The 25,347-nt window shown below is 37.6% G+C and overlaps 1 protein-coding gene across 5 annotated transcripts in view; it reads right to left on the bottom strand.

Annotated features, from left to right (window-relative positions):
- The window catches only part of fgfr1a (fibroblast growth factor receptor 1a), a 40,529-nt gene extending 17,154 nt beyond the window's left edge, over positions 1-23,375 (bottom strand). For 3 of the 5 annotated variants that reach the window (XM_026269675.1, XM_026269678.1, XM_026269676.1), the window contains exons 1-6: positions 22,766-23,374; positions 12,953-13,132; positions 4,253-4,510; positions 4,079-4,162; positions 3,467-3,639; positions 766-889 (exon numbers count right to left, since the gene is read on the bottom strand). In XM_026269675.1, coding sequence (XP_026125460.1) covers positions 766-889; positions 3,467-3,639; positions 4,079-4,162; positions 4,253-4,510; positions 12,953-13,061 — 748 coding nt within the window. In that variant the 5' untranslated portion in view covers positions 13,062-13,132; positions 22,766-23,374. Of the gene's footprint in view, positions 1-765; positions 890-3,466; positions 3,640-4,078; positions 4,163-4,252; positions 4,511-12,952; positions 13,133-13,826; positions 13,846-22,765 lie in introns of those variants that run through there. The other 2 variants (XM_026269677.1, XM_026269674.1) reach the window with 2 other exon arrangements.
- Between the last annotated feature and the right edge of the window lie 1,972 nt (positions 23,376-25,347).

Below are 25,347 nucleotides of genomic sequence, written 5' to 3' on the forward strand. Positions count from 1 at the left end.
CATGACATTAGATCATAATTTCAACCCTTTAAACTAATAAGTAGGTCCTTCCCAGGAGGACTTGATGGCACAAATGTGTGAATGTGTGCCACATTCAAACAGTGTCTTCTCACTAATGTGTATGTTTGGTGCCAATGATGTCACAGTGGGCTCCGTCTAGATGGGTGTAGCACTGATTTATTTGCTACTTAATGAAGGCATCAATCAAGTCCAGCCAATCAGAGTTTAAATTCCTTTTTTCCAAATACTCTGATCTCATCTTGAGCCACTAACCGCGTCTCCAACTCATCCACGGCATCAAGTAAACACTTTGTATTTGCAATGGATCATTTAACACACACCATCAACGGAGTCCACATGCCTGTCATTGACGAGCACACAGATACTCGCTTGCAAAGTGTAAAGCCACCCGTTACTTCGGTTCATTTCAGAGAAGTAATGGTAACCATTAGCGGTGCTGCGTCAGAGAATTAGCTGCATGGTGAACAACACCCATTTGCATCTGACTGACACGAGTAAACATTGCAGTGGTTCTGCGACCCTCCCTTGTGGAGCATTTGCCATCTCTTGTGCTTTGCTAAAAAAAAAAAAAGTGAATCGATTTAATCAGACGTTTAGCAATAAATCATTGCAGCTGAGCTAGTGGGCAAGGGGAGACCAACACAAATTTGTTCGCATACAAAGAACAACAACTAAAAAAGTTGGACTTAATGAAAACTACATTTCAAAATGTTGAAGACAGACAAGAAAAGAACCATGACTGACCGACTACGTCCAGCTGGTAGGTGTGATTGATGCTGCCGTGTTTGTTTTCCACCAGGCACGTGTAGTTGCCTTTGTCTGATGGTACCACCGACTCCATTATGATGGTCCACATGTGCTCTCGAACCTGTGCAATAAAATAAAAATGTAAAAAAGTTCTGTAGACCTTAATGCAATTAAAGATATCACATATCGTTGGAACTTTATTGGAAAAAAACAAATGTGGGCACATAAGTAAAACTCTTCAATTAGAGGCTTCTATAGACAATGCAGCCAACATGTAAAAGCTGAAAACTGCTAGATGCATTAGGACCTGATTGTCTTTTAAGTTCACTTCAGTGAAAGGCTGAGGAAGTTTAACAGAGTGAGTTGGCAGCAAGTTCCTATCAGGTCAGTTTAACATCAGTCAGGCACGAGATCAGAGCCATGGAGAACAGTGTGTTTGCTGGTGGAGATTGGGAAACAGGCCACTCCATGTCTACTAATACAGACCTCTTCTCAAGCCAAACACTCTGTGAACTGCCAGAAAACACCAAACTTCACTCTATTACAACCAGCAGAGTTTTCAATAAATGTATATTTTTATAAAAATATTTACAATATATTTGTTTTTGTTTTTTTGTGTATATTAACTATAGCAGATATTTGCAACATTTTGTTATTTGTGAATATGTACTTAACATTACTCTTATTAGACCATTTCACACAGTTAAATGTGGCTTCAGATGCACAGAAGTGTAATGTTATGGTACTTTACACTGCCTTTTTCATCCTGGACCACTATCTCATGAGGTTTGAAATGACATGAGGGTGAGTAAATGACAACAGGATTTCCATTTTCAGCTGAACTAAACCTATAAAGATCCAGCAAGCAGAGCAAGTGCTCTCTGCAGTAACAGCTCTCCTTGATTAAATGAGATTTAGGTTGGGCAAAATTAATAAGAGGTTATGGCTTCTCGGCCTACAGAACCCCAGATGTGAGCTTCTACACTCACAGTCTGCCTGACTTCCTTTTCACAATCACTTCATGTAAATGAACAATTGTGCCAGACTCTTGTTAAACAAAAGAAACCAGGAGAGACTGGGAAGAGTGCTGGGGGAGGTTACTACGGAAAGCTACAGGGCCCCTTGACGGAAGCCCCTCACACTCCTGGAGCTCAAAGACACATTTAATTGAACATATGAATGCAACCTCATCCCTATGACACAGCTCGGTCAGAAAAAAAGAAAATAAAAATAAAAATAAAAAAAGAAAATAATGCTTGGTTTTACTCAAATGTTTGAATAAACCATGTCGATGGATTGTCGATGTTATTGTGTATGCATTGCAGTGGCCTCAAACACTCTCCAGATGGTAAAGTGTGTATGCGGTGAGGAGCGGAAGAGGACTAATGTCTCCCAGCTGGAGAACACCTTGATGAGAAACACAGACGCAACAGGTCTGCACTGACAAGACAGATTTTCTTTATATTGTTTTAAAGAACTTGAGCATTTAAAGCACGGCACAAGCTTATAATAATCAGACCGATATTGTGCATTAGTGTGGATGCTAAAACTGTTATCATTATAGTTATCATTATAGTTATCATTCTCGATGTGAACGGGAACCTAAGGCTGTCAAACATGAGCTTTATTCTTGAGCTGTGACTGACCATATTTGATGTGCTCTAAATATGTGTATTGATCAATGTTTGTATGTGAATATTCAATCCTAAATTAAATCAGTTAATCATATGCTGCCACTGTCTCTCTTCAAAAGATTCTGGATTAACATGTGGGTAGGAAAATTATGAAAATTGGTAAAATACCTATTTAAGTTCTATACACAACTTTGATATATTTAGCTTTTGGTCCCTTTTAAAGCTTGGCAGAAGTAATTATAATAAATTGTAGGTAACACTATTTTAATGACCAATTCTCACTATGAACTAGCTGCTTATTATCATGCATATTACTAGCATACTATTATTATTATTGGCTGTTTATTAGTACTTTATAGAACACATATTAATGCCTTATTCTGCATGGCCATATTTTAGATCCCTTAAACTCGACCCCATACCAAATATGTATAAGGCAGCAAATTAGGAGTTGATTTAGGGAAAACTCTTAATTAATAGTGAATGAGGGTTCCCTATTCTAAAGTGTTACCAAATAGTTTGTATATTGGCAACAGATGCACAAAGAAAAAAATCTAATTTTGATTAATTTTAAATAAAAACATTACTGTGCATAACTAGAACAACTGTGGTCCAAATTACAAATTTAACAAGTGTGTAACAAGTGAACGGAGGTTGAAACTCAAACAAAGCAGTACTACTAATGATTTACTAAGGAATTAAATTAAATGGTTTGTTACTTTGGGTCTGTTGGTATTCAATATGGTTAAATGACTAAAAGGACAGAGTTGGTTTATCCTGGAGTTTATTATTATCTGTATAAGTACAAACAGTTGAGTAAAATGAGGAGAGCCAAGGAAGAGTAGGCTGCCTCCACCAGAAACCCAGGGCTCCAGTGTCTGCCTTCCAGGCACGGCTATTCAGCCTCTGTCCTGCTACAGTGAGGTGTCTGGAAGACAGATCTGTTGAGGACGAGGTGCCCTTTTAACCCCCAAACCAGAGCAGCTGGCTAGCAAACCTGAAGTTACACAACCAAGATGTTGGATGTTTCATGATTTTAATGGACTGTGGTGTAGTTCCCTCACCTTGTAGCCTCCTATTCGCTGGTCTTTCTTAAACTCTTTGCCGTTCTTCAGCCACTTGAGCGTTGGTGTAGGGTTACCATTGGCCTGGCAACGGAACTTGACGGTTTTGCTAGCGGGAACCGCATGCAGCTTCTTCTCCATCTTATCAGGTTGAGCCCAGACGGGTGCCATTGCTGAGGAACAGACAGAAAGCACATAAAATAAGACAAAGTTGAATTGGTCAAAGAAAACCACTGATTCAAAAACACGATGTGAACAATACCAGGTCATGACTATTTTAGAACGGTAATCCAAAGTGGCAGATCAAAGTGTGTGAGCTTTGGGTGTTGGTTGCTGGTTTCACTCCTGACTGGCTAGATAGTGCCCTTGGGACTCAAAGAGTAATCCATCAAAAGTAATAAAGACTTTCAGTCTAATGAACAAAGGCACACTCCACACAAGACACCGGTGGTTTATAAGACAAAAATTTGCACTATTTCCTGTTATAGTTCCTACTTTTAAACAAAAATCCTAACAATTTCTTAAGAAACAGATAATTTTATTGACATTTGCAGATCTTTGAGTCAGAATTTTGAGCACAGAGAGTTTGACTAAGAGAGGAGGGTGACTCACGAAGCAGTTCCTGGTCACTCGATAGCTTGGTCTCCTCTGAGGAAGACTCATCTTCTTCATCATCTTCTGTGGAAGCCAATCCATCTTATTGAGATAAAAAATGTAGGTTACATTTTTGTTGTTGAAAACAACACAAAAATCAACCCGTAATGTCTTATTCAGATTATTTATCACCTGTAACGTTGACACTAAAGTATTCTGTATGGTTGCTGTTGGGTCCCTGAGCAAAGCAAGCATACAGACCAGAGTCGGCCGGCTCTACTGCTTCAATCTCCATCTGATGGTTACGCAGGCGAGTGTGCTCTCCATCAACCAGGGGAACGTGGTCCTTAGTCCAGGTCACTTCCTGTGGCTCCTCTAAACCTTTACAGTTTAGCTCCAGTTTGACCCCCGGATTCAAAGTGTACAGCATCGGCTCGACCAGGGCTAACACTAAGAACAGGATGTAAAAGATTAGTTAGATTAATCAAATGAATTAGGGACGTTAAATAGAGACTGGGGGCATAATTAGTGTACGATTTTTTTAAAGAAAGTGTTTAAATAATTAATTGCACTAAATTAACTGTCCTAGTCAAACTAATCAAAATTATTTCTATAAACTCAATTCTTCATTAAATGAATTACTATATACACTATCTGATATAGCATTTCCATTCAATCTCCAAGCACACTTGCCATACAATAAACATTTTAATTTTATCTAATTTAGATCATTAATTTTATGTGTTAATGAATCTAGGGGCAAGATTTGTGACACATTTTTAAGAATTTCTTTTCTTAACCGTATTTTTTTTTTTCTAACTTTTGTCATTAATTACCCACCCTCATCTCTTTCCAAACCTTTGGAACACAAAGTAAAATATTTTCATTCTGCAGTTTAATTAAGGCAATTTTGCAATTTTAATCATCATACAGTAACCTGCAACAACCACCCCTTTCTCTTCTAATCGACACATGAGATGCAGTGCAAAACGATGCCGAACATTCGGTGCATCCCTAGTAAATACATCATTGTGACGCTATATCACTGATATTGCAATTGACACTTTTTTTGTAAAAATGCATTTTTTTATGAAAAATTGTATACGGTGTGATATGGCACATCCCTATTATGATCATCTCAGAATTTATCTTAACTTCTTTCTTGAAAAGAAAGGTGTAATTGAGCCCCAGAGTATAAGTGTTTGGCATCCTTTAGATGAGCGACAACGCCTACAAGCATCTATCAAAATCCCACCTCAGTCACTGCTAAATCAAATCCGAGTTTGAATTAGTCAAGGGCCAATTGTCAGATCAATTCTGAGATAGAGCTGAAATTTGATTATGAGATGCAAGGTTAGGGGCATTGCCTCAGACACCACCACCTGAGCCAACCAGTTGCTCCTGACGACCAGTAGAGATGGGGGGGGGGGCAAGATTGGGGGGTGGGACGTCTAAATTGAATTATGTTGATTCATTGCCAATCAACATTATGTCACCCGTCTGCAACTACCCATACTCTTTTAATGGGGGCTGCTTCTTAGAGTAGTGCACTGGAGAATTATCCCTGTTGGGGGTCCTCTTTAAAAGAATTGACTGACGAGCACATTCTGACTCTACAGTAAGCCAAGGTGAGATTTTTGTATTTACAAAACAAATGGTGACGGCTTCATATTCAATTGGTAATTGGATTAATTTCCTTTCAATAACAATGCACTTGACTTTCTGAAAGGATATGAATGCTTGGTTTCCTGTAAAAGATGCATCAGGACTTGATTGTTCAAAAAAAGGTCAAACTTCTATGAAATCCTGCCACCCGCTGAAGACCACATTTACGCTGTTGTTTTGAAAAGTAAATCTAAAGAAAAAATCCAGTCACTGTGGTAAAAAAAAATACCCCTTTTTCTGAAAAGCCTGGCAAAGGTTGTGAAAAAGCATTCATTTAAAAACTATTTAAGAAAAGAAAGTGCTTAGTAATACTGTCATGCTCACTACTGACACATTTCTAATAGTAAACAGAGTGCAAACGCAAGCCAGCTTCCTCTTGACTAGTTCTGCTGTAGTAACTTGGCCCATCACTACCATTAACTTTGCTAATAGAGCCGAGCGAGTGAGAGGTCTGTAGCAGCAGGTTTTTGGGCTGGTATCCATGGTGCCCTCAGTAGGGTCTAGTTAAGGTATTTCCTGCTTCGCATGTGTCTAACAGGCTCTTAATCTTGACAGGAACAGGGGCCAGGGAGGGATCAACTTTCCCCACCAAAACACTGCTGAAAAGAATGAAGGAAGGAGAAAAGAAGATGAGCTAGCATAGACTTATTTAGCCACAAAATAAGTAAATAAGTTTACTTTAAATAAGTAAAGACTTCTCAAGGTTGGATTGTTTTCAAGTTTGGCAGGTCATTTTTATTGACCTTGAACTCTATACTACAGAAAAGCTATTGAGCATGTGCATGCTTACTGCTCAGGAAAGTAAAGATTCAAAGTTGCTGTATGTAATTTTTGACTGTAATGAAGCAGAAAAATATAATATGTTTGCAGAGTTTACATGAGTTCACGTACTTGTTTCTCTGAAAATCATGCATCTGAAAATCACGTTTCTCTGAAAATTCATGCTACAGCCAGTTATTCTACTTTAAAATGTGTATTTTGTGTCAAAATGTCTTGTTTTGGTCTGTGTGATTCTGCTCATTGAAAATTTTGACACTCTGGGTTGCCAGTTGTTGGAAAAAAGTGTACTGCAGCCATGGAACCCAGCAAATGGGTCCTGGGTCCATTCATAGACACTCACAGACTAAAAACAGCACAGCCTCACTTGACCTCATTGCCAGTGAGCCAGAAATGTTTCACATTATAATTGATGAGAAAGTCTTATTACAGACATACTGACTGATCGTAAGGTCATGACAATGGGATTGTAATTTCCTTTTGGCATTTTCGATTGAGCAGAGCAGGTGCCGAAAAATTTGCACCAGTCACCAGATAAGTTGTTTACTGTGAGGAATCAAGTGAGAGTATTCTGCAATAATCACACAGGGAGAAAATTATACAGCTGCTTCATGATTTATAGTCATTAATCGACATGCTTCCTTCCAGGATATGAAATAGTGGCATGTTACCAAGCCATCAGTCAGTTCAAAGAACAAAACATGAATGAACAAAAACATGAATGAACAAAAATGAAGACATGCACCGGTGAGCAAGCTATAGAATCCAGATGTAGTCTGGCACTCACAACTACTGCATTTGGGGTATATATATACACACACACACATAATATGAATGTAAAGGCCAGGGCAATAATTCGATAATAATAATTGTCGCGATATAATTTTACCCAATAAAACAATATGAAAAGATTGATAAATGTTCAATACACCGTTTATGCAGCAAAAGCGGAACAAAACCGTGTGACTCGTTTGAATCGCGTCACACGGACCGTTTATCCGCTCAGAACGGAGTTCAAACAGCTGGGCGACGCAATCTCACTAGAGCAGATGTGTTTACTTGGTCACGCGAGCGAGCACTGAACAGTGCTGTGAGATCCAGTGTGAAGCGCTTGAATTCAGCAGTTAAAACAAATGACTAAGGCCCCGTCCACACGGAGACGCGTATCTGTCAATACGCACAAATTTTTTATCGGATAGGTGTTTCGTCCACACGGATCTGCCGTTTTCGCAAGGTGAAACCGCTATTTTTTGACTGGGTCACAAAGTGGATAAATTCGAAAACACTGTCTTTGCGTTTTCGTCTGGACGGCTAATCCGTATATTTTCTGAAACGATGACGTCATCAGCCCACGTCTCCCCCCTAGTCAGACATCTCTACGTCACGTAACAGCAACAAAAACATGACAAACACTGAACGATTGTCTTTTTATTAACTAACATTAACACTGATTAATAAATGTATTGTTCCATGTTCGTTTGTTTACCACGCGCAATGTTTATGAGTATAGTCCAAGTCTTCTTCTCTGTTTTTAGTGTATCTCTATGGCAGAATTACAGCGCCACATACTGGTCTGGCATGTATACTACATCATTTTGCTGTTTCGTGTGGACACTGAATGTCTTTAGACTGTTGTTTTTCATACAAATAGGCTACCCTGAAATGGGTATCGATGTGCTATATGCGTGGTTTTAACGGTTTATCATGATTTAAATATGCGCAATAAAAATAAATAAATAAAAACTTGGTCAGAATAAATTTAACCATATAAAACTGATGTTGCTGCAATTTTTTACAGATGTTACTGATTTTGATAATGAACAAAAATGTACCTTTGCATCTTAACTCAAGCCACTATCAAATGCGCTTTTAAAAGATCGACAAAAAGTGATGATATTATTATTAATATTATCAGGCAACCCAAACCGGTTTCTTAATTTGAAAAATATCACTCATTAGAACATGCAGAAACTAAGAAACTCATTTTTCTATTTAGATATTCATTTTGTTAAGAAAAAGTAATGGTCTGTTTCTACAACTTTCACTTGGGAGCAAAAATCTGGCTTGAGAGAAAGACAGAAAGAAAGACGGACAGACATTAGGGGTATAATGATACACGTATTCGTATTGAACCATTCAGTACGAGGCTTTCGGTTTAACGATTCAATGCATCAGACTAATCCGATTACTTTTGGAAATTAAAAAGCAACTTAAAGTGTTTGAAATATGATGATCTCAGTGCCACTGCACTCAACAAGACGGCCCAAACGATGTAACAGGCAATGTGCTGCCTGCCCAGTGGTGTAACGTTAGCAGAAGAGCACGCAGGTCATGCACTGCAGAAGCCCCGCAATAACCACCTGTAAATCTTGAGTGTAGTGTAGCAGTCACCTTATAACAATGCTGTTTTTATTACAATTCATATAGCAAATCTAATTCTAATTCAACTACCTTCAGGAAAAGGTGCACTCTGTTGTGTGGAAACCTAAAGCTGTTGATCTTCCAGATACTGGGACCAGATTAGTTTGGATTGAAGTCCATATTTTCATGAAAGCAGCCGAGCTGGAATAGCCATTGCATTTTTTTCTTTCCTGCTTCAAGCCGTTTGGAAAAAAATGATTGACATCCCTGAAAATCAAGTTAATTACAGTAAATCATGAAAAGGAAGTTTTCTGGCGATGGACAAAAAGAGGTGCGCGAGTGAGTCTTAGGCGGCGTGCATGAAGGGCAGAGGGGCCTTTCAGAGAGAGACTGGAAACAAGAGAGGAAGCAATACAAGAAGAGAATGACCATAGGGATTTCCTTTCATGAAAGAGAATGATGGTCAAGTACAGAGAAGAGGAAAACATACAAGCAGAACGAGAGAGCCAGAGCAAACTCAAAGATATATTCCAACAAATGACCACTCCTTTACTCCATTATCCCAGTGATCTGCGTCTGAGATATCAGAGGTTTAGTCTCAGTAACACAGGAAAATCATGAGAATTGAATGCAAAGAAACTGGAATGAGACTGTTAAGTTTATTTTGTGACCAAATCTTATTATTCTGATTAATCTCTAGTTAGTGAAGGTGTTGGCTAAGTGTGACACCAAAAGAAGCACGCACACCTCCTCTAACATTAACCTAACTTGTCTTATGCTAGCCTGCGTCAATTAAAGCCCACATCAGGACTTGGATGCTAATGGCATTTGTTCACAATGGCCATGGTTGTACAAACATAATCACCGCTTGCCTACACACAAATGTGGCCATGTACACACGCACATGGTCTGCAGGAGGGGCGGAATGAGATCAGCATACGCTGCTGAATCACACCCATTGTTTCCCCAAAGTATTTATTCATCTCCTTCTAGAGAGTCAAATTGTTATACAGAGAGCAAAAATGATGTGGCAAGAATAAGAAAAGAGTCATTAAAAGGCATCAGTGGACATTTACCATGAACAACAGGAATCAGAATGATAGAAACACACATATTAACAATACTTTTCTGTATCCTTGAAGAAATGTATTATGTATGATGAGGAAACTATTGAGTGACAACTAATTGAATGATTTTCAATGTACTGATTTACTGGTTCATTGAAACAGGTTTATTAAAGTACGAAACTGGTTTGAAATCTGTCATAGCATCCATGACTAGTTGGAGCATGTTATATTGCCACAGACTACTTACCTACCAAAACAAAGACAATCAGCTTGAGTACTGTAGTGTGCGCATGGCTCTTTGGAAGTTAACAGAATAGTGTTGCTATTGTTAAACTATTAAAAATACTTTTGAATGAAATTCAAAAAAAGTTAAAATATGTATATTAGATAAAAAGCTTACATTTAAAATGTTTTAATTAGAAACGTTGCTCCAGTGAATAACTTAAAAATAAAAAAAATAAATACATATACATATATATATATATATATACAGATATATATACATATATATATATAGTGGTGGGCATAGATTTTTTATTTTTTTTTTTATCTAGATTAATCTCACTGTGATCTTGAAATTAATCTAGATTACTCTAGATTCAAATGGCTCATTCGAATTCTGACGAAGGCGTTCAGAATATGTGTGTTACCCAAATAAAATTGACAAACAGTAAGTCTTTGAGAAGAGGTTTATCAAGCTAGGTGGTGCATTAGAAAAGGGGCTCATCTCCTGTTTCCAAAATGTATCACAAAATGCTTGAAGAAGTGGGCCCTGTTTGAAATTGTTTAATTTGTATGTTCATTTATTTTTATTTATTTGTGCTATTTACACAATGTTTAAGTTTATTTCAAGCTTGTAGGTGTCAAGGTAGAGAAACCAAATAATTAAATGTAAAATAGATAGTCTTCAATGTAAAAATTAAATATACAATCAAACCTATTTATTCAGACACCTTCAACATTTCTCACATTATTACAGTTTTGCTATATATATCGAAAAGGTGTAACATGTTTATTTGTACAAATTCATATTTGATTTAGATTTTTATTTCAACTTTGAATTAAATGCATTTTGGGCCTTTGAAAGTTTTCTGATCCCAAACCACAAATTAGAAAAATTGAAACACTACTTAAGGAAATTGTGTTGTTTGTGCAGGTTGTATTCCCACCTAGGGAAAAAAAAAATGTAACCAAATGCTGGAGTGTCAGCCACCCATCAACAGCTGAAACTTATAATTTACACCACAGGAGGCCTGAGGGGAGAGAGGCAAAAATGCTCTCTGTCCTGACAGGAGGAGGAAGGGAGAGGAGGAGTAGAGGAAACGCGTAGAGGGTATCAGCATGCCTAGCCATTTGGCTGTCAAGCATTAAGTGGGTAAAAATCAATCCATCAAATTTTGGTTGGGTTGAGTTTTCCTCCTTACATTATAGTCACAACTAAATATTTTAGGGAAGTATTCAAACAAATAGTCAGAAACTGAAATGTATTAATAAAATAGTCAGAAATCAACAAAATAATCTTATATCCCGGACGAGCCCCCACTTTGTTAAATCCACAATCAGTCTACAGGTATAAATCTGGATTATTGGTTATATTTACCAGATTTCTCATGCAATTCTTGTTTTCATGAAGCGTACTACCCATAGGTCTATGCTCTCTACCCATAGGTCTCACAACCACAAGAAAACATGCTTAGTTTTCCCAGAAACACGATCTCCACTGTGGAATAGCGCCACAGGGCGGAGTACTTTCTGTGTCTTCTTTTAAAAGCAGTAATTTATAGCGTCTCCGGTAGTGAACCCTTGACAACAAATACCTTTTCATTACAAAAGAAGGATGGTGAGACAATGGGGAGGGAGAGAGAGAGATAGTGGGGGAAGTGAAAAGTGAGGTATTTTTGCATAGCCGGAGGGTACAGATGGAAGCTATTTCACACCTCCAGCTCTGGGGTAAATTCAAACCTAGTGTGTTTATTTAAAGCCTCCACAGACAGCCAGAGCAGAAGTGACCGCTCGCTTTATAATGGTGGTAACTGTAATGTAAGGCATTTAGAAGTCTACTGGGAACATTGTGTTTCCGAAATCCAAAAGAAGATGATGAGGCTACGGAAGCACGTTTGGGCCTGTGAGAGCCACAGGCACTCGCTCAGCTGGAATGCTGCCAAAGGACACATTTTTCAGGGTTTTATTTCAGCTGGAGTTTTTTTTTTTTTTTACCCGTTTCCCTTTTTCACTCACTATCTATGACTAAATGCATGAAAGTCCATAGGGTTTTAAATGACTATTTTGGATATGAGGTGGAAATGGAGAACGAATGGTATCCGAGTGTAAACTTCCACAGCTCAGTGTAGAATGTATTTTCCCTTTGGCACACCACTTATGCACAGCATATTAGAGATATGAAAATGGTTTCAGAATGTGCATTTAGTCATACAACATAGCCCTAGCTATACAATTGTACTGTACAATTTCAACAAGCTCATTTTCATAGGGACAGCATTTTACTTGCTCTTAAGAATAAGAACATTTTATTTTAAATATAATCAAACATGCGGATTACTTCATCTTGAACTGTTTTAAACACCTGAGTTGAATCTCTTTAAACTTAAAAATGAACTTGAATTTGGTTAAATCATGTTTTATAGTGAATATTAAGAAGAAGAAAAGTGTTTGATGTATTATGCAGACAGATACCTGCATATAAGCCTAACATTAGGTCACTGTGAAACCTTACTGGTTTACATTTATATGAATAAATCCTAATGATCATGTTGCAGTATACAGTCTGATTCATTTAGGCACAGACAGAGGGTGGAAAACAATCGCACTTGTTTTTGGTGAGAGAAACCTTAAGCAACATCAATTGGATTAAAGTGGGAAAAATAGAAAACAATTGCCATAAACGTGTAGAATATGACCAATTTAAAAACTATTTCAGGTTGCTGCAAAGTGTCTGAGAAATGCCTTATTAATAACTCAACTTCAACTGAGATACAACAAGAGTTCTACAAACAAGACTTACTCTCATCTTGGGTGGCCGGTCTGCCCTGGGACTGAAGAGCCTGAGTTAGAAGTACTGCGATCACCAGCAACATGGTCGTCTTCTTCATCATCATCATCATCGTCGTCATCAACAAGGATTATCTACATCTGAACTCTGCATCCAGCCCAGCTCTCCATAAAAACAGCTAGGACATCAGAACTGGGAAAGCAGAAAGCAAAACAATATTTACAACTAATGATTAAAAACAACATGAATCTTTCATAATGTGACACTTCAGCGAAACAGTTTGTTCAGTTGGAAATAACATTGGACGGGACTTGAATGACACCATCTGGATTTGACTGGATTGTTAAACAAAGGCAGTGATGTTATTGGTTCAAATTTTCCTACACTCACACGACCATTACTAAGCAAGCATTCTGCTCAGAATAATAAATCATACTAACAAATTTGCTAATTATCTGCACTGAGGAATTGTACAAATTCACACGAAGGACATTTACTAACAATATAAATCTTACAGTTTTCATTGTAAAGTTGAGAATAGAAAAGCATCACAGACAGAAAAATTCAGTTTAAAGCTAATATGATGCATACGTTGCAAAGATCAATGATATATATATAAACAGCCTGATAAAACTATCCATCCATTTACGATGTAGCCATGAGGCCGACGAAAACATAACTTTTTGCTGTGTAAGGTCATTAGTGAAACAGCACGTTCTTTAAGAACTCAAGGATTTTCACATCCGGTTTTTCCACTACTACAGAATAGAACATTCGGAGTCTTTGAACAACAAGTTAACATGGCACTTTTTTCATAATTAGTATATCAATGTAGTAAGGCAAAGCTAACAAAGACTGCAGATTACATAAAGCTTGACGTACATACTTCTATAGTAGAAAGTTTTCCATAGTGCTGTTCTGTGCCAGGGTCGCTCCATCTGTTGGCTCTTACTAACACACGCAGTAAAATACACAGAAACACAACCACACTCCTCCAACTCTTCACAGATATCTGTCAACCCTGTGCCTGTTTAGACCCCAGCATGACCCCGACACGCCATTTGTCTGACTAGCTATCGGAACTCATCATTTACACATTTCATCACATACTCCATTACGAGCCGATCGGTCAGAAAAGAGCAGCGCTTCACAATTCGCCAGATGCTTTTCTTTCAGAATGTTCAGCTGTAGTAATTAGAGCATCTTTGCTTGTAATTCCGATTTTGTCCTTTTGATTTTAGGGTTTCATATACATTTGTATTTATTTAATCCACAAAGAACTGTTTTTAAACAGTTATTCATTACTCCAGTCTTCAGTGTCACATGATCATTCAGAAATCATTCTAATATACTGATTTGCTGCTTAATAAACATTTCTGATTATTAACAATGATGCAAACAGTTGTGCTGCTTCATATTTTGGTGCAAATCTTGATACATTTTTCCAAGATTCATTGATAAACAGAGTAAGTCTAAAAAAAGTGAATTTATTTTAAATATAATTGTTGTAACAATGTAAAGCCCTTTTAGTTAATTTAATGCATCTATTCTTACTGAAAGTATTAATTTTTTTAAAGAAACGTACAGACTCCAAATCAAACCTACACAGTATTAGGCAATCATTTCTAGTTCTACTGCCCCTGTAAAAACAATGGTGCATAATGCCCTTGAGATGAATATTTTACAGAACAATGCAATGAGATGTCTATCGCATTCACAGCTGTTCTAATAAGAACGAGAAATCTGGACAAACACCAAGAATTGAGACTTGATACACATAAAATTGTTCCCATAGAGTTCGTGTTGGTTTCATTTTCCAAGCAATGTCTGCAGCTGGTACAAACCAGAATAATAGAGAGACGAGCGAATGGTCAGACAGGGGAGACGGACTCGAAGCTTGTGCCAACTCCAATCCCCTGCCAAATACTGCAAGAGACACCTACGACATGCCAATGATCATCCCCAAGCCAGAAATATACACCAAAAAAAACCTTGCTCGCTAATCTAAGCACTCCAAAGTTTTGTCACACCTGTGATCAGAAGCCGAAAAAAGCTCATATTTGTGATAAGCTAAACATGTTTCAAAGGTTTCAAAATGATTGTACACTGCTGGGACGAACCAAGAGTGATCATAATATTGTGATCGAACATTCCTCAACCTTTGACACAACACTGTGATCACTATTAGTTCATGAGGATCATTCAAATCTGCGTTTGTGCTGACACTGACTTCATGTATATGAATGAAACACTATTTATCATTATTTCTTATTATTTGTTAAAAACATTTAAATTATGACAGAAGTAACTGGATAATAGATTATATTTCGGATATGAACTAAATGTGTACGGCAGCGATTAAAATAGAGTAAATCACCTTTTGAGACTTCAAAAGGATTTATCGATTTCATTGTTATGGCAGTAGGTGGCAAAAAGGCTGTTAAAATGTATCTGCCTTTGTTTCATTCAAGAGATTAGTAACTACAAAAACGCTGATTCATCTAGTTATGAAACAAGTAAATCTTGAGTGATTGAGTCATTGAATCATTCATTCATAAATTACATGTGATTTTGTTTAGTAGTCTATGTGGTTTTTTTTCCTTCAGAATCATGAGAAAACCACAATCTTCATTTAAAAATATATATTTTGCACAAAAGCAGCTCTCAAACAAGTCCAGTTTGTTCAAGGTATTCAGCTAAACAAATAAATTCAACTAAATGTTTAGCAAAAAGAGACACAGAATAGATATGTTTGATATCTTAATGTTTGACTTTATTTTTTTTAAATCACACTGGAATTGTAACTGGGAATCGAAAAGCAGAATTGGACTAGGAATTTATCAAAAAAAACAAATGTTACCCAGCCCTAAATATGAATCTGCTTTGTGTGCCAGTAATGTAATGAAGTATAACAATAACTAAATATGACAAAATCAGAACAAATACATTACATACAAACATGTTAACAAAATCTCAGTTTGCCGATTCCCCCCAAAAAAAAAGATAAATAAAAAAGGAAAAAAGCATGGTAATTCTTTTTTGGAGCTATTGAACAGCTAATGCACGGGCTCTAGCATATAAAGTTGTGTTGTTCATGCAAGAAACATATTTGATTCTGTGACATTTCTTTCTTTGTCTTCATCACATAATATTTTTTGATATAAAAAGTGTACATTTTGGAAAATCTGTGCTCATTTAATCTCTTTAACATCTTGCTTTCTTTTAATCTAGCCTTATAATGATTCAACAGGTCAAATTACCGTAACTTGGCTTGAAAGACTAATGTACCATAAACTAGTTTTAGCTTATAACCCATTTCCTTCATCTGGAAAGAGAAAAAACACAAGGGAGAAGGATTAGTTTATGATCAAATTACTTGGCTACGGTTATGCTGATGCAAATGTTTAAACATTTTTTAAAAGGAAAAAAACAATTTCTAAGTAAAACAAACAGCAGAACATTCAGCTGATTATATTTAAATTCTTTCCACAGTGTTCCCTTTGAGAGGGAAAAAGGAAAGGAGGCGCAGACAAACGACAGAGAGTGTGCACGGTATAAAAAGAAATAGACCAAGTCAAGTGGAAAGAGAAGTTAGTACCCTAATTAATGAACCCCAGAGTGTTTTTCTCTCTCTCTGATCATTGGAGGGGAACATGGGGAGAGCGTACAGCAGGCCCAGCTCATTACCGCTGCCTACTACTGGAGCGGAACATTCCAGAGAACAGCATTGGTTTGTGTCGGAGACGGGACGCCTGACCTCACTCATTCCAGCGACGGTGGGAGCCAGAGCAAAAAACGGCCCACTAAACCAGGAGACTGCTACTCCATGGGGAGGCTATTAGGGCCAGGCTGATAGCTCTTTCCTGCTTCTTTATCAGTTTTCTGCCAAATCTCTAATTCTACTCTAAACTCACAGGGTGCCACAAATAGGTTTCTAAAATGCTTTGACTTCACTGAATAGACCTGAGCACTGCGTGTCAAAGTTGAAACCTGGTGCGGCTGTTTTTATATCACTGGATTTCTGAAGGAGACCGGCCATCTTCAGAAAATTATGGGTGTCATTTTCATTTCTTCTAGCTAGTAATGCCTGAGAAGTGCTTGTGAACGCAGGCTCAGCGCGTATTTGATTACAGCCGTTACCGGAGAAACCTCTCTCACCTGCTCTACAAGCGCCTCCTGCTGGCAGAGAATACATTTGCATATATGAAGACACAAATAGAGTGCAAAGCATTTTTTAATAAGTGTGCTTTTGTGTTTTGCTTTGGTACCGAAACTGGTACAGAGAACCATGGATTTTCACTGGTATTGTTACCGAATACTGAAATTTTGGTACATTGACAACACTAATCGCGTGTCAGTATATTTTTCAATCACAAGTTGACTTGTGTGGTTTATGTTTAATGCTTCAGAAATGTGATGTTATTTCAGATTATATAATCGTTAGTTGACCAGAGGAGGAGGGCATCCAAACACTCGCATATCATTCATCCACCACAACTATGGTTTATCATCTGGAATATCTAAGTATTAGCAACTTTTCATGGCTGCTCAATCTAATGATGATAAACTAGAGAAATGTGCACTGTTCAAGTGTCAGTGTGGATATGGAAGCTGAACATTAGTGCTCACTGCAGGACAGATGGAGACACAAGAGTGCTCATTTGCGCCTATAATACACATTTTTGGTCATACAGATAAGAGTAATATATCTTTCAAATCTGTAAAGATTATTAGTTTATTTGTGCGCACTCATGCTAACAAACAAACATGGCACTTTTGTAAAATAATGAAAGCAAACAGGATGCGCTTTCCGCTGTCTCTGTCTCTGTTCATCTACAAGCTACACAAAATCGGGTTCATAACCGGCAATGAACTGCCCGCGATTTTGAACGTGATTTTGTGTAGTTTGTCGGAACTACAGCCCTGCTTAGTAAATGCCACTCTGTCTGAAAGCACGTGCTGGAAATGTACTAATAATCACAGGAGCACCTTTCTAGTGAAAATATTTTTTTTTTGCATAGCCCTAATTTCAAATAAACAATTTTAAATGGAAGACAAATATTCCCAGATTATGTAATCCATATAAAACATGCATGCAGATGCATACACTACTGTGGAGAAGACGAGTCAGCGTCACCGACTTCATTTGTTAAACCGAAAACAAAATAGGCTTATCAAAATTATTAAAATGTTATTGCAGTCTCCTTACGGTTTTTCCCTGACACTTTCATAATCATCAGGCTAATTCTGCACTGTGCTGTGGCAAGTTTTATGCATGTGCTTGAGTGCTTATTAGGCTATTAAAAGTTCATTATTATGATTTAAATGGTTTATTAATAAGCATGCGATTAGTCGACTAATGCTAAAAATTAATGAATACTAGTCAACAAGAAAAATCCTTAGTCGAGGGCAGCCCTTATCTAGTGTCATCTTGTACCCTAACCTTTCATACCCCAAATATCTGATTTCAGACAGCTGAGGACATTTAGTTTTGTTGCAGATGTTTTGGTGTAAACAGAATTTCTCCATTGTGAGAGACTCCACCTAAAGTTTCATGATTAAGGTCTCAGAAAGTTGTGTAATAGCAACTTTCTTTTTAAAAGTCCTGGGCGATAGTTTACTGTGCCAGCCCAGCCCTGCCAGCCCAGTAAATTAGAGGGCAGAGAATTCCTCTTCTCTCCAAACCCTCAACACAAACTTCCACCGGAAGAACACCCACAACACAAGCACGTCTTTTCTCCTTCATCCATTGGCTTCCTTTCATTTTCAAACAAAAGAGCATTTCATTATAAAGTGGCAACTACAAGATCACCACAACAAACCAAAATGGGTGTTTGGGACCGTATGCAACACACAAACTCTGACACAAATCACTGTGCTGTGACTCAAACACACAGAAACAAGCTTGCTGACTTTGATCAATGCAACTCAAACTCTCAATGCCATATCCCTCTATGGAAATACCACTGATGCTTTGCAATAATACTAAGATGGTGCCACCACGTTCAGACGCCATCCTGGTCGCTCCACTTAGACGCTGTTTTTATTAAATTCTTTTACCTACATTTCACTGCTTGTTGTATGTGACAAATAAAATCTCGAATCTTAAATCAATATACTCTAACTTGACTGCAAACCAGACGAACTGATGACCTGTCTGGAGCGGCTAACAGTAAAATCACTGGTCAGATCCTAAGGGACGAGCAGCCATAATGATTTCCCCTCTAATTTAAGTAATTGATGTAATTATGGACTTAAACAACTACGTTTTCACAAGGTCAGTTACAGTACTTTAGTATTTCAGTGGCTGACTAGAACTAGCAAAAAACTTTCAAAGGTAAGCACTAAAACAGCTTCATGAATAAAGGAACCAGCTATGATTCAGAAACATCATCTACCATGAGCTTTATGTTCTGTGAAAATTACTTTTAAGATTCGATTGAAATCACAGAAATACAAGCTACAATATGGGTCTTCATTAGGAAACATTTTCAGCAAACGTTCTTGATAGATGTTCATATCTAATTGACTTGCTCACATTTCTGCACTGTCTTGCAACAAGTATTGGTCAAGTCTGCGCATGCAGTTGCCAGCCAGCATGTCGCCATTCACAAACCGCTCTGCCCTCCATCACGTTCTTCACACTGGTGATGAGTTGGAGACTATCTGTGCATGTTCTTTGAAATGACAATGGTTACTTAAGAGCAGAACTAAAACTGAACTGAAAGAAAAGTCTGTAACTGTAGTATATATAAAGAGTATTGCAATGATCAGAAAGTTCTAGACTTTATTACACGGTCCGAGAATGAAGACAGGGTGACACTGTGAGGTAGGTACAGAATTAAGCCTGTTATACTTTCCGCATGAGCAATCCGGACAACTTGTATTTATACTACTGAAAGCGTACGCTGATTGTCTGCTCCGAAACAGACATTTAAACAAACAATTGCCCAGAATTATTTATTATTTATATTGCTTTATTGACGGATTGTACAGGTTCGGGTAGCAACGGGCTTCTTCAGAAAGCCTGCGCAAATGCAATGGTGCTTTTGAAGCCTACTCCGCGCGGGCACAAAAAATGGGAGGCACACGGCCATCCGCTCGGAGCCTCTGCGCACACGCTCCAATGACGATTTTTATGTCACGCCTACCTTAGCGGTCCATAGCGGACTCAGAAAGTATAACAGAGGCTTTATTCTGCCATGTACCTATTGACAGAACGTACGATCTGAAGCACAACAACATTCAAGAATGTTAAATGATAAATATGAATATTGTTGTGCTTGCACAGATATATATTAGGGCTGTCAGTTTAACGCGTTAATTATGAAAAATAATGTGATTCAAATATTTGAATGAAGTTAACACACTAGCCCCGTCCCAGACCTGTGCACCAACAGAAATTTAATATAGTTGACTGTTTACAGATATGATGCAGGACAACAACTCTGTAAATACAATCATGCCCTGGCTAAATATCTAAATATTGGTGCAAAAAACATCCCTGTATGAGTTTTTGTTTCTAATTTATATCATATGATAAGCAATATCACACCAGCAATGAGAGCAATATCACAGGAGTGCTGTTTTTGTCACGAAGAACATCAGAACATCATGTGATTTCATACAACAGTTCAGTAAATAAGTGAGTAATAATTAATATTGTGCAAAACACAATGTTGTGCGTTTTGTTCAATTTTGCCAAAAAAAAAAAGACCTATAAAGCTACAGCAGAACTGTTGTGCATCTCCGAGCAACACAGCGGTGTTTAGTTTTTGAATGAATCTGTGTTTTGAATGAACCGTGTGAACAAATATCGACTTCATGCAGCGCCGCAAAGATCGGCTGTCACCTGACCACAAAACAATGCATTCTGGTTACAACATTTGTCCGATTTTGATCAGAGCAGCCGTCTTACAATCACACGTGCCATCAAAGTACCGCGAGATCAAAGCAAGTCCAGCCATCTAGGTCATTACGACACACTTTATTCTCATTGGTTAGATTTTGTGATGACAAGCACGAAGTGTTCTGCGTGTTTATTCTAACAATTCAATTCCAATAATGCTCACATATCTGCGATTTTATAACAGTAAAAGCTTGTTTAGTGTAGTCACAGTCATTTTTATAAAAAACAATGATAAAATGATATATAGCACCACTTTATTGGTTTTTAGTAGTGTATATGTTTATATGCCGAACATTTTTCTTAAACAGAAGATGCTGTATTAAGCAGTATATAAAAAAAAATTCTGTAGCTCATAAAAATGTTTCTGTATATTTTACAAATATTGCATTTAATTCACTTTATCTGTGATAAGATTAGGAAAACACCGTGAGCGTGTCAATACTTTATGTTAGGCCATTGTAGTCTAAACATTTAAAACAATAATAGCTTTAAATGATCTTTTGGGTGTATTTTCACAATTATATTTAGTTTGTGATAAATAAGATTAATTAATCGCAGCACCCTGTAATTAATTAGATTAAACATTTTAATCGACTGACAGCCCTAATACATACATACATACATATATATATATATATACACGCACACACATATACACAATACAATATATTGATTTCTGTAAAAGGTACATTTCTTTAGCTGCCCAAATAAGGACATAAATGTGTCTTTCAGCTGAACAGTCTATTCCTGTCATTGAAAATTTTGAAACGCTTCCAGGATTTAATGCGTCTCACGTCTTTTTTACGATTTTTATGAATAACCCTTCTGCCACAGTGCCATCCAGACTCATGCTTTAGTATAGTTGTGTTGTTTGTCCTTTACTGTGGGAAGATAAACAACTGCAAGAACAAACCTGCCTTTCACATCAAGATAACTTCAGGCATTTATTTTGGCAAAGGGAATCTGCAAAACCTCAAGACGGAGGGCCAATATTGAATGTACACAATAACAATAATTACAAATAAACTAAATAACAATACACACACACACACACACAAAAGTGCAGGGGCAATTTCTACTCAAAATCCGGTTCCATGTCTTACTATTAAAAAAAATCAATAGCTCCAAACTGTAGCTGAACAAACCAAAACACGTTATCCGCAGAAGCTATTAAGTGAAACATGAAAGGTTTTATTTACCTGTATCTACAGGAGAGATATAATGTCTTACGCTACTCTTGCTCAAATTGCTGAGAAATTGTTTTTTTTATTGTTGTTGTTGTACAGTAGCCTGCTGGAGGGCTTCAAATATGAGATGTTATTCGAGAGCGAGCATGGCAGTACAGGCACGCGCATCAACTTGTTCTCATAACAGATAAGATATGGAGCCATCTGATGATGAAAGCTAATGGGATCCGGGGTCCTCAAACGAAAAACGTAGAGAGAAATCTAGTCAGCCTTAGTGAGAGACGAATGTAAACATTTGTAACATTTAAAACAAATTGCATGGTCAAAATGACCCCCATTTCAACTTAATTTTAAGGAATGCTATTTATTAATGTATTAACAGAGACAAATTGTCTCTTTTTTAGTTTAAGATACCAATTTAACAAATCAAAATTATTCAAGGCACGGTGCAAAAAAAAAAAAATAATAATAATAGCTAATCTGCACACAAGAGAAAAGAAAATGAAATAAACTGTAAATGGTATGCTTGGCTTTACACGTTTGTGGAAAAACGTAATTCAACTGTCATGTGAGTGACTCTTCCACCAAAAAAAAAAAAAAAAAAAAAAAAGGTGAAGCCTACTACAAGCGTTTTTATAAAAACACTACTATATTCAAATTCCATAAAACCGCAAAGCACTTTTAGCTATCAGACGAACGTGCTAGAGCCCGTTTACAGGCGTCACTCACCTTTTCCTTTCGGGAACAAATACTCTGAAAAGAGTCAATCCCAGAGCAGATTCAGAAGTTCACAAAATACAGGCTCCCAAATAGTCACTGGACGCAACTCCACATTCCTTTCTGAGTCGTAGCTTTATGGGTTTTCAATAAATCACGCGGCTGTTACTCGGTTTCTCTTTGAAGTGAGTGGAAATACTCTCGCGTGCTCGTCCCCAAGATCGAGTCAAGATGATTTCGTAAAGTAGCGAACACTCACTTACAGACCCAACAAAGCGATTTCCGACCGAGTTCGTCTGTTTTCTTCTGAAGATCCCACCCGTGCGGTGTTTGTTTGCACTCGTGCGAAAAGAAGGTACGTTAGAGGGAGAAAAAACTTTTACCGCAATCTCCACTTCGGTCGGCAGTCCTCTCAAAGTCAAAACTAACCAAAACGTTCAAATACGACACTCAGTCTTCTGTATAGAGTGTTATAGGCGTCGGAAACCAAGTTTACATTTGTATCTTTTAACTGGTTTGAAGATAGTCCGTGTCGTCGGCCTGCCCCAGCACTTCAGAGGATACAGCGAGACTCCGCACTCACGGATGGAAGACCTGACTCCCCCTCCATCACTGAACACCTCAGGACTACCAAACAGCTCTCCCAGTGCATCCTGGGATTGTAGTTTCTATCACGCCAAACCCCTCTTAAAAATCCTTTAAAAAATCCTATAATCCTATATATTATATTATATTATATTATATTATTTGAAAATCTGGAATCTGAGGGTGCAAAAAAAAAAAAAAATCAAAACACTGAGAAATCCATCTTTAAAGATGTCCAAATTAGGTCCTTAGCAATGCATATTACTAATCGCAAATAAAAGGTTTAATATATTTACGGTAGGCCATTTACAAAATATCTTCGGCATAAAAGAAAAATCTATAATTTTGACTTGACTAACTGACTAATTTTGTTGGCTACTGCTACAAATATACCTTTGCTACTTATGATTGGTTTTGTGGTCCAGGGTCACACACACACACACACACACATTGTTATTATGTAAACATTATGCATAAACTACCCATTCTAAATGCTTGAAAGACATTGTTAGATACATGGAATGACTGATAAGTCTTGTTTCTTTATCCTCCGTTGATAAAGCTGTTCCGTCCATTCTTTGTGTTTGTGTCAACAATGTCCACACACCCCGACACGGTTTGTGTTTGCATAGTAAAGATGACCACAACACTGTTAAGAGTTTGCAAATGTATTATCTCAACAGCAGGAAAAGGTTCGGTCAAACTCCAGATAACATCTCCTGTTTTATTTCAAACTCCAATTAGTTTGGAAGTACTATAGCATAGAAAACATCTGTGAATCCTTGAAGCATCTGCTTAAGTAGCAGCGCAGCCATTGTTGGGGGCCATTGTCCTGGCTCTGTAATGAAGGTGGCCCCACTAAGGTCCTCTATGCTAGAGCCTACTCAACAAGCTCAGGAGAGCAAATAAAATGTTAGTTTGTTTTGTCATGTGAGAAGCAGAGACACATTTGCATGCTATATTAAATATGATTAAAATGAAAATAAACATCTTAAAAAGGGAAAACATTACAATAAAACAAGTAAAGTGTGGTGTATTTCTTTCTGAAAAACAACCAAACAGTTTCCTCAGAAATTTTAATTTGATCATTGTTTATTTGTTTGGCAGTGTTCTGTTCACAGTTGTAATGTTTCCTCACAGGGCTCGGGGTGACAATTTTCTCTCTGGTTAAAACCTTTATTGACCCAATTTGCTCTCCAAACAACAGCAAACTCCAAGAAGGAGACAGCAGACACCTCTGCAATGGGTGACACACCACTCATATTCCAAAAAGGGCCTCAGGACTAATGTTTCCTTGTCTGTTTTCTTTTCTTTTGACACGTTTTATTGAAACATCAGTTACTTTAACATTATTTTCCCAGTGACAGATAAATTACTATATACCCCTACTTCCCATTAGACCATCACATGGATTAGTCATCCCTAACTCCACTTATGAGACCAGATGCTGGTACGACCCAAAATATACATTCTCTGAAATGAGGAAGTGTTCCTCTCAGGTTATTTTCCACAATGCCAAAGCCTAGGAATAAATCTAACTAATTGTCTGTTAGTCCCCCTCCTGTTCTTTTGGCAAGCAAGAAGGCAGCTGAATCTGAAAGGGTCCCATTGACCAACTAAAGGGGGCTTATCACCAAATACAGCAATGAATAGAGGTGGCAATGAGGTGTGAACCGACCTCAGTGAGACTAATGAGTGATAGACTGCAGGAAAGAAGGGGGAGGGTGCAGACAAACAACTCTGAGAGATGAAGAGTGAACATGTGGTCAAAAGCACAATTTGTGGGGTAACTCGTCCTGCACCATTAGTACTACTCAAACAATATCTTTATTCATGCATTTTGGTGAGGAGAACTGCGCTAGCACTTTGAGTGAGCAGAACATTTTCATCACATGTACTTAGAGTAGCTACTTTCATATTTGGTACAATTGCTTGGTCGGAATAAGAGTTTGATTGCTTCCCCTCCTACTTTCCATGCTGGATTCTGTTCACAGTTGTAATTTTTGGGT

Source organism: Carassius auratus, chromosome 8 (genome assembly GCF_003368295.1).
Source record: "Carassius auratus strain Wakin chromosome 8, ASM336829v1, whole genome shotgun sequence".
Lineage (NCBI taxonomy): Eukaryota > Metazoa > Chordata > Actinopteri > Cypriniformes > Cyprinidae > Carassius > Carassius auratus.